The 10,870-nt window shown below is 38.9% G+C and overlaps 1 protein-coding gene across 1 annotated transcript; it reads left to right on the forward strand.

Moving 5' to 3' along the window:
- The first annotated feature begins 6,410 nt into the window (after window positions 1–6,410).
- On the forward strand, window positions 6,411–10,870 carry LOC106397928 (receptor-like serine/threonine-protein kinase SD1-8). The gene is made up of 7 exons (XM_048745189.1): window positions 6,411–8,568; window positions 8,752–8,898; window positions 9,066–9,256; window positions 9,660–9,870; window positions 9,940–10,177; window positions 10,273–10,423; window positions 10,519–10,870. Exons 1-7 carry the CDS (start codon window positions 7,281–7,283, stop codon window positions 10,834–10,836), a joined length of 2,544 nt encoding a protein of 847 aa, XP_048601146.1. The 5' UTR covers window positions 6,411–7,280; the 3' UTR covers window positions 10,837–10,870.

Raw genomic sequence — 10,870 nt, forward strand, 5'->3', positions numbered from 1 at the left:
CAAAAAACCCCACAGAAACAGTCCTTGAAGATCTAAAGTGGAGATACCCTGAGAAGTATTATGCTGTTCCTCCACATAGCACGGGAGGAGGAGTGTTCCTAACCTGGAAACCATACATAGAAGTTACAATCATCTCGGCAACAAAAAACTATATAGATACGACTATCTCCTACAAAGGACTGTCCTATCATACAACTTTTGTCTATGGTGAACCAGACCACACGAAGAGACTGGAAGTATGGAACGAAATTTCTAAGCTAAATACAAGCGGCCCTTGGTTCCTAACAGGGGAATTCAATGAGCTCATTGATAATAGTGAAAAATGTGGAGGACCGGATAGAGCAGAGAGCACGTTTGGAGCGTTTCGATCTTTCTTGTCACAAAACGACCTATTCGATCTAAAGCACTCAGGAAGTTACCTATCATGGAGGGGGAGAAGACACTCACACTTAGTCCAATGCAGGCTGGATAGATCAATCAGCAATAGTGACTGGACCGACCTCTTCCCGTCATGCCGAAGCGTCTATCTCAGGTTCGAAGGGTCTGATCACAGACCTCTCATCTCATTCCTGGATACAACAAGGAAAAGAGGTTTAAGTATCTTCAGATACGATCAAAGACTTAAGGAAAATCAAGAAGTTAAGCTCCTAGTGAAAGCAACCTGGGAGGAGTTTCCCTACCTACAAGTGGAGGACAGGCTTTCCAGAGTAAGGCACGCCATTTGCAGTTGGTGCAAGAAGCACCATGAAAATAGCAAGAAGAGCTTAGAAAGCTCAAGAAGCAGTTGGATGAAGCTATGTCGGATCCCCTCTCGGACGAAGGCCTGATTCATGAGATCAATGTTAAACTCTTGAAACATTACAAGGAGGAAGAGGAATTCTGGAAACAACGCAGTAGGAACCTATGGCTAACATTAGGAGACTCGAACACGGGCTATTTTCATGCGATTACCAAGATCAGAAAGGCAAAGAACAGAATGTCAGTTCTAGAAGATGAGGATGGGATACCTCAATACGAAGAAGAACAGATCTCAACAGTCATCTGCAAGTTCTACTCTGATCTCTTCACGTCAAACAATTTTGATGGAACGCAGACAATCTCAAAAGCCCTGAAACCATGCGTGATCCAGAAGCAAAATGAGGATCTTATTAAGATTCCAACAACAGAAGAGATCAAAGAGGCTACCTTCTCAATCCATGCAGATAAAGCACCAGGGCCTGATGGCTTTTCAGCTAGTTTCTTTCAATCAAACTGGGAGGTGCTAGCCCCAGCAATCACGAAGGAGATTCAGAGCTTCTTCACCACGGGGACACTCGCACAGACAATAAACAAAACTTATGTCAGACTAATCCCCAAGTCATTGGATGCAAAAAGAGTAGAAGATTATAGACCAATTGCTCTGTGCAATGTCTATTATAAGATCATCTCGAAGCTACTATCTCTACGTCTAAAGCCAGTCCTAAGCTCAATCATCTCAGAAAACCAGTCAGCGTTTATTCCAGGAAGGATCATCTCAGACAACGTTTTAATAACCCACGAAGTTCTACAATTCCTAAAGACCTCCAAAGCAGTCAAGAAATGCACAATGGCAGTGAAGACGGATATGTCGAAAGCATACGACAGAGTAGAGTGGAAATTCATTGAACAAGTGCTGAGAAGACTGGGTTTCCATGAAATATGGACTAACTGGCTACTACAATGCATCTCAACGGTTTCCTATTCCTATCTCATCAATGACACAGTGTATGGTTTAGTACAACCTTACCGAGGAATACGCCAGGGAGATCCCTTGTCCCCATATCTCTTCATTCTGTCCGGAGAGGTCCTTTCAGGCCTGTGCAGGAGAGCAGAACAGGAAGGCTCACTCTATGGAATCAAAGTGGCCCGGGGATGCCCTAGAGTCAATCATCTGCTTTTCGCAGATGACACAATGTTCTTCACGCAAGCCTCAGCAAAAAGTAGCAGGGCCCTGATGGCGATACTTCACGAGTATGGTAACGCATCAGGACAACAGATAAATACAGCGAAGTCAGCGGTCACCTTTTCCTCAAAAACGCCACCTGAAGTCAAAGAAGCCACGAAAGTAATACTCGGGATCAGTAAGGAAGGGGGGCTTGGTATGTATCTAGGCCTACCAGAGCATTTCGGGAGAAGAAAGAAAGATCTTTTCACCTCAGTAGTCGACAGGATTCGCCAAAGGGCAGTTAGTCTCTCCACAAGGCGCTTGTCGAGAGCAGGGAAGATGACAATGCTAAAGTCGGTCCTCACTGCAATCCCAACCCACACCATGTCGTGCTTCCAAATCCCAGTCAGCCTCTGCAAAAGAATTCAAAGTGTGTTAACGAGATTTTGGTGGGACGGCCCAGAGGGTAACAAGAAAATGTGCTGGGTGTCTTGGGACAAGCTAACTAAACCAAAAGCAGAAGGGGGGTTAGGCTTCAGAGACATACAACTGTTCAACCAAGCTCTCTTAGCAAAAGTGGCATGGAGAATCATCACAGTGCCTAATTGCCTACTAGCCAGGATACTAACAGGAAAATACTGCAAAAATCAGAGTTTCCTAAATGTAGCTAACCCCAGTGTTGCATCACATGGATGGAGAGGCATTCTCTGGGGGAGAGAACTCCTAAAGGAAAAGCTAGGGAAGAGTATTGGAAATGGACAGACTACAAGAGTCTGGCAAGATGTCTGGATCTCTCTGGATGATCAAGTGAAACCGTGTGGTCCAATTAAAGAAGCAGATTTAGACCTTACAGTAGCAGACCTACTAACCACGGAACTACAATGGAACACCAAGAGAATCAAAGAGGTCTTACCAGAACTGGAGGCACAAATAAAAGGCCTGCACCCGAGTGAACTTGGAGCAGAGGACAAGATAATATGGCAACCACTCCCTTCTGGAGTCTACTCCACAAAATCCGGGTACTATGCGGCAACTCTGAAGACCCTACAGCCAACGACAAATCCCTTTGTTCCGGAGGTGAACTGGATCAAAGATGTTTGGATGGACTCGATCTCCCCCAAGCTGAAGCTCTTCATGTGGACAATCCTCCACAACGCCTTGCCCTTAGGAGAGAATCTGAAGCGAAGAGGCCTATTAGTAAACACCAAGTGCCCAAGATGCGATGAGGAAGAAACTACATTGCATATCTTCTTTGAATGCGATTTTGCTAAGAAGGTGTGGGAGTTGATACCTCTGAAGAATGCAGTTCACCTAGCTGCGGGGGAAACTTTCCACGGAGCGATAAACATCTTCAGGAGACTAGTCTGCCTTCCCCCTACTGGAATTTCAGGAGACGTACTACCTTGGGTATGCTGGATTCTCTGGACCTCCAGAAACAACCTCATCTTCGAGAACAGAAGATTCTCACCTGAGGAAACAGCCACAAAAGGATTAGCACTAGCGAGAGAATGGAACGTAGCACAAAACAAAGAGAAAGCACCAAAGGAGGTACCCAAGATCACGCACCAGAGGAATCAACAAAAGGACGTGGGCCTAGACAGCAACGAGACCATCAGATGCACAACAGACGCGGCTTGGGAAAAAGACACCCAACGGGCAGGCTTGGCTTGGACTTTCGAAGGACAAGGACTCCCAGATCGGCTCCAAGGCTCCGCGATCCAACACTCCGTCAGCTCACCACTGATTGCTGAAGCAGTAGCGATGCGATCAGCACTAAGGAAGGCCCTGGCTTTGGGTTTCCACAAGATCAAGGCCTTCACCGATAACCTAACGCTCGTCAGAGCAATCAACAGCAACCTCCAGAGAAAAGAAATCGTCGGCATCATCTACGATATACGCATGATTTCCTCTGAATTTGCATCTATCTCTATCTCTCATTTTCCTAGATCCGAAAACTTTCGTTCGGATTCTTTAGCTAAGGCGACCATTCGATCGTCTCTTTGTTTCAACTCAGCTTTAGTGTTGTAATTGGGCCAGGCCCAGATTTCTAGTTTTCTAATGAAAGTATTAAGTGAACAAAAAAAAAACTTATCTATAAAATAAACTATGGTCCATTTCACTTAATCATTGACGTCGTTGTTAAAAACTACCGGAAAGTAGCTTACTACTAAATGGCTTCGATGTGTTCATTCATCACTTGATAGACATATAAAACAAATATAAATATCATTGGTATTGTTATTCATTTACCCTTGAAATCTTCTATTTTGTTGTTACTAAATCGTTTTGTTGAGAACCAAAGAAATACAAAGTCGTAGCAGATATCATAACATATCCAAAAAGAGAAAACACCCGACCGATCAAGTGACATTGATCAATGGCTCTATTATTATTGTATGTTCACTGTTTGAAAAACTGTCGAATTGGGTGTAATTTTACAAGGCGATAGTGTTTGAAGCTTTGCAAAATGTTAAGTAGAACACGCCATGCATTTCTTAGGCACTTGTCCACCACCAAACTAGTAGTCATTCTCTAATTGATTATTTATTGCTATGACATATGTACACATATTCATATCGAAATTTTCAGGTCTTTTACGTATATGATTATGTTTAGTAAATCACTTAGTAACTAGCGAGGGACCCAGTGCCGTGCCTAGGTGTTTGGGGGCCTAATTAAGGCTAGAGTAAATAAGTTTTTATAATTAGTAATAAATATTTATTACATAAAACTTTACAAAAAATATGTATTTAATATTTATAGATTCATATGAAAAATTAAACATATTATTTCTTAAAAGAATACAAAATACATAGTTTATTAAACCAAAAATGCAAAATTTCAAATTATTTATGAAGATTTTATAATTGTTTAATTAAATATGTGCTTATTTAGATATGTTAAATGGTAAGCTTATAAATGTATTACTACAATAGTTAAAATTAAATTATACAGGCTAAAAAATTATAATTTAAAGTCTAAAAATTAAATAAATAAAGTCATAGTTTTATGAAGATAGATGATAAATTAAATTTAAAAGTCTAAAATAGAATAAAATAAGTCTAAATAGCATAAATAAATTATTGTTTAAATCCAAAACTAAGAGAAGTTTATATATACAATATAACCAATTTAAAGTGAAATTAAAATAGAACCCCTAAAATGTGTTATACAAATTGGGGTCTAAGGCAATTATCTTTCTCATGACAAGGGTAAGTACGTCTCTGGAGGGACCTGTAAAACTTCAAACTTATCTGAATGTCTTATATGAAAGATACCATTCTCTCCCATCTGGTCATGTTTCTTCAATATTAATTAACTGATTAGTATTCACACACGTCATGAATCATCCCACGTCACATTTTTTTTCGGAACATCGCACAATCAAAAGAAATACATAGATAATATTTTATACTCTAGCAAAGATATCTACATATCCAGATTCATATGCTTTTGTTACGTTCTTTGAAAAAACAATTAATAATGATGGTTGGTTCACGTTGATTATAAACGTAAGAAACGACAGAAGCGACGTCAGCATAGTTTTAGTACATTTGTTATCACATTACGTGCAATTTACACAGAAAATAATTTAGTTACCAAATATTTTTTCTGCACAGTCAAGAATTTAATTATAAAAAATAGCAAAGAAGAAGCTGTGTTTACTTACATACACGTACGCTAACTTACATATGAGGTCAGTAAAGTTACACGACAAGAAGCACGTGCATGGTAATATTCTCAAGCCTATTAATATCCTCTTTGAATTAGATATGGCTATAAGAGGTGAGTAAAGTTAGAGACTTAGAGGGCAAAGACGAAGCTGTGTTAGCCTGTTTGAAAATAGGCATGTGCTTCTCCAATGCCACAGAGAAGGCCTAATATCAAAGACGCCTTGCAAGTTCTCGAGAAATTCCCTTTTCAAGAAAGAGTTAATAGCTTGACTGTGTGCTTAGAGTTAGATTGATAGGGAGATTGTATGTCCTTAATATTTATCGTGTGGCCACTTGTTTGGAAGCTTGACATGGACAGACTGATGGTGTCCATGATGTTAAGATCCATGTCTCTGTTCAGACAGATCAAGATCAAGGCTTAACAAAGAAACTCAAAAATTATCTGGACAATAAGCTATTTCGATCGATTCAATGTATTTAAAAGAGCTGTATGATGCTCATGGTCTTTGTTCTTAAGTAGTTTGTTGCAAATCTCAATTCCAACTGTGTCGAATAAATATCTTTACTAATTAGAAAGGTGAAATCACCAAAAATTTAGAATCTCTTATACAACAAACAAACACACGTATAGAGAAAACCGTGAAGTTTCCTAGTTTATTCGTTACAACCACATATATGTTAGTTAACTATAGCATTAGTGATGACTTGGTCATATGTCTTTAAGTTTGACATGAGAACTCCAAGTTCATTTCCTGCAAGAGCAACCAAACGGTAACACATGGAAGGTTATACTTTACAGCCAACTAATGGTACTCCGTACTCATTGCCCTACCAGGCTACCAGTGCACCATGCATGCATGAGCAGTTTGTCCTTCCCCTTCTTCAGCTGCTCTCATTTTTCTTCTTCTCACTGAAATATAATTTATATAAATGTATACATGTATATATAGTAATATTTAAAAATTATAGGGAATATTTTTGTTTTAAAGTTTTTATAATATTGTTAGTGAGTATAAATATAGTTTATAATTTTTATTTATGATATTTCAATTTTAAAATATTTTACATTTACTTATCCACATGCATCCGGATGCAACCACAAACTCTACTGGATCGTATGATGCTCTTAGGGACGCCATACTTGCAGAACACCAAACGGTTTAGAGTATTTTTGTGACTGTTTCAAAAAAGAAAGAATGCTATACTTGCGGAACAACATAGATGACATGTTGGCAGCGTGAGAACTAATAAAACGTAAATTTGAAAAATGTAGACTAATGATATACAATATAACCTCTTTAAATTAATACTCTATAAATTAATATACACTAAAAATTTATAAAATAATATAATTGTGTAGTCCCAAATTGAGTTTTTGTTCAATTAGCATATCTATAAATTAATATCTCTATAAATTAATAAAAAGATTATAGTTTTGGTGTAATCCCAACATTATTAATTTATATAGGTTTCACTGTGTAAGGTTTGTGGAAATGGATTGATTGAAAGGGTGAGAAAGTCATGAAAAAGGAAACACAACCTTTTGCTTGTCTGGTAGGTTAGTGATGATAATTAATTAGTTAAGTTTGAATTTTCTTGCGAAAGTAACTAAAGATTAATATATGAATAGGAACACATGCAAGTTACTTTCATCAAGAAAAGTTCAAACATAAACGGAAAAAAAAAAAAGAAGAAGAAGAAAGATGAAAGGTGCACAGAGCACATGCCACCATTCTTACACCTTGTCGTTATTGCTCGTCTCGATTCTACTATTTCATCATCCTACCGTTTCGGTCGATGTCAACACTTTGTCGTCCACAGAATCTCTTACAATCTCAAGCAACAGAACACTTGTTTCTCCCGGCGGAGTCTTCGAGCTTGGTTTCTTCAAACCATCGGCGCTCCAGCGTTGGTATTTGGGAATATGGTATAGAAAAGTCTTTGATCAGAAAACCTACGCATGGGTCGCCAACCGAGACAACCCTCTGTCCAATTCCATTGGAACCCTCAAAATCTCTGGCAACAATCTTGTCCTGCTAGGTCACTCTGTTTTGTGGTCCTCGAATCTTACTAGAGGAAATGTTAGTTCTCCGGTGGTAGCAGAGCTTCTTCCCAACGGTAATTTTGTAATGAGATACTCCAACAAAAGTGGATTCTTGTGGCAGAGTTTCGATTTTCCGACGGATACTTTACTTCCGGGGATGAAACTAGGTTACCATCGCAAAACAGGGCGCAGCAGGTTCCTCACATCATGGAGAAGTTCTGATGATCCCTCAAGCGGGTATTTCACGTACGAACTCGACACTCGAAGGGGCTTGCCCGAATTCTTTGTGATGTATAACGATATTGAACTGTATCGGGGCGGTCCGTGGAATGGAATCGAGTTTAGTGGCATATCGAAGCCTAAGGATCAAGAACTATATTACAATTACACGGATAACAGTGAGGAGGTCACGTACACGTTCCTTAGTGCCAACCAAAGCATCTACTCTAGATTTACCATCGTTTACTATGGGTCCCTCTATCTATCCACGTGGATCCCGCCATCATCTGGATGGAGGGATTTCGATGCTTTACCAACGGCAGAATGCGATTATTATAATATCTGTGGACCCAATGCTTATTGTAAGTTAAACAATACATGTCACTGTTTGGAAGGGTTCGACCCCATGAACCCGCGGCAGTGGAGCGCGAGAGAACGATCAGAAGGGTGTGTGAGGAGGACACCGCTGAGTTGCAGCGGAAATAGGTTTTTATTGCTTAAGAAGACGAAACTTCCAGATACCAAGATGGCTAGTTTTGATCGGAGAATTAACTTGAAGAAATGTGAAGAGAGGTGCCTTAGGGATTGTACCTGTACTTCGTTCGCGGCTGCGGATGTTCGAAATGGCGGAACGGGTTGTGTGATGTGGACCAGGCAGCTTAATGATACCCGGACTTACTCCATCGGTGGTCAAGATCTCTATGTCAAATTGGCTGCTGCTGATACAGGTTAGCTCTATTTCTTTATACATCAGGATATCCTGTGGTACCAATATATTTAGGTAACAATTGATATCAAAATTTCTTTATAAGACTGACATATCTATTGTCACCTAAATATATTTAAATAAATGAATAGGAGTATAAATAAATTCTATAAAGTATTTATGATTACTAATTCTGTATATGCAGTTTTTTCCTCGGACGAGGAGAGAGACAGAAATGGAAAAAAAATAGGTTGGAGTGTAGGAGTCAGCTTAATGCTTATTCTGAGTGTTATCGTGTTCTGCTTTTGGAAAAGGAGACAGAAGCAAGCAAAACCAGCTGCAACACCTATAGGTAAACAAACCAGCTTTCAAAAAAAAAAAAACCTATAGGTAAATAAGGCTCTTTTTTTAAAAAAACACCTATAAGGTAAATCAGTAATAACCTTCACTTTTATATTTTATTTAATTTCCAGTAATTTTAATTTTATTTTCTAATCCTTTATCTGTTCAAATGTTAAGTTCAAAACCAAGGTCTAATGATCGGGGTGGTATTACCAAGACAAATACCATCCCGGAGAAACTTGTCTGAAGAGAACGCGGTAGAAGATTTGGAACTTCCATTGATGGAGTTTGAAGCTGTTCTCACAGCCACCGAACATTTTTCTAACTGTAACAAAGTTGGAGAAGGTGGCTTCGGCGCTGTTTACAAGGTAGATTTATAGCCGCTAATCCCTATTTTGTTATTTTAGCCACTTATTTTATTGTAGTTTTGTTTTGTCAAGAAATATTTGTGGCATAATTGTGAATATTTTTAGTCATATTTTATTTTATGATATTTTTTTTTGTAATTTTTTTACCACAATTTACATACAAATAGCTAAATTTCTCATTCTGTAGCTTCTTGGTGCCTTTTCTAAATTTCTGCTAGAAAACAGTTAACTTAGACTTTTTTGGAAAGCTGTAAAAAAACCTTGACACCATATAAAATAAAGATATCTGTAAACATGCTACAAAGTTTTATTTGAAATCAAATGCTTAAGTCATTGTTTCTAATTTTTTTTTTTTTGTCACGATCATTGTTTCTAATTTTATTGATGTAATATGTGTAACCAGGGAAGGTTACTTGACGGGCAAGAAATTGCGGTGAAGAGACTATCAGAAATGTCAGCTCAAGGTACCAATGAATTCATGAATGAAGTCAGGCTAATTGCAAGGCTTCAGCACATAAACCTTGTACGGCTTCTTGGATGTTGCGTTGATGAGGGAGAGAAGATCTTGATCTACGAGTACTTGGAGAATCTAAGCCTCGATTCTCATCTCTTTGGTTAGTGCCTCAAGTCTCCACAAGAGTCAATACATTAATAAGTTTATGTTGTTAACGTACGATGTGTAGGTTTAACCAGAAGCAGTATGCTAAATTGGCAAATGAGATTTGATATCATCAATGGTATTGCTCGAGGAATTCTCTATCTTCACCGAGATTCATCCATTCGAATCATCCATAGGGATTTGAAAGCAAGCAACATCTTGCTTGACAAAGATATGACTCCAAAAATTTCGGACTTCGGAATGGCTAGGATCTTTGGACGAGATGAGACGGAAGCTAACACAAGGAAGGTGGTCGGAACTTAGTAAGTAGTTAAAAAAAAAACATCATCACATTTTTGAAGCAATTAAGAGCTACCCAAACACAGTTTAAAACCTGATAGCTATATTTTCTACGCAGCGGCTACATGTCCCCAGAATACGCTATGGAAGGGATATTCTCTATGAAGTCAGATGTCTTCAGTTTTGGAGTCTTGCTTCTTGAAATTATAAGTGGCAAGAGGAATAAAGGATTCAACAACTTGGGCCGTGACAACAATCTTCTCGATTGTGTAAGCTTGAAACCTCTTTAACTTGATTGTGTTGCACGCACACTCAAAATATCTGAAGATATCACTTAAGAATAGATTAAACGTTTATGCACCAGGTGTGGAGGAATTGGAAAGAAGGTCAAGGTCTAGAGATTGTAGACACGGTCATCATAGATTCTTCATCACCAACGTTCAGGCCACGTGATATCCAAAGGTGTTTACAAATTGGCCTCTTGTGTGTTCAAGCCCGTCCAGATGATAGACCAATTATGTCGGCAGTTGTTTTCATGCTGGAAAGCGAAGCAGCAGATATTCCTCAACCTAAACCGCCAGGTTATTGCGTCATAGGAAATTATTCGACTTGGAGTAAACAGCGAGACCGTGAATCTTGCACAGTGAACCAGATCACCATGTCGATTATAGACGCTAGGTAATGTGATGTAAAGAAACCACCCTTGATAGTGCTTA

The sequence above is a fragment of the Brassica napus genome, chromosome A2 (assembly GCF_020379485.1).
Source record: "Brassica napus cultivar Da-Ae chromosome A2, Da-Ae, whole genome shotgun sequence".
NCBI classification, from domain to species: Eukaryota; Viridiplantae; Streptophyta; class Magnoliopsida; order Brassicales; family Brassicaceae; genus Brassica; species Brassica napus.

Bases quoted from the DNA above. Each gene is read 5' to 3' on its own strand.
- LOC106397928 (XM_048745189.1), top strand. From the start codon at position 7,281: ATGAAAGGTGCACAGAGCACATGCCACCATTCTTACACCTTGTCGTTA. The intron at 9,871-9,939 runs GTTAGTGCCTCA...TACGATGTGTAG, and splicing joins CCTCGATTCTCATCTCTTTG to GTTTAACCAGAAGCAGTATG. The intron at 10,178-10,272 runs GTAAGTAGTTAA...TTTTCTACGCAG, and splicing joins AGGAAGGTGGTCGGAACTTA to CGGCTACATGTCCCCAGAAT.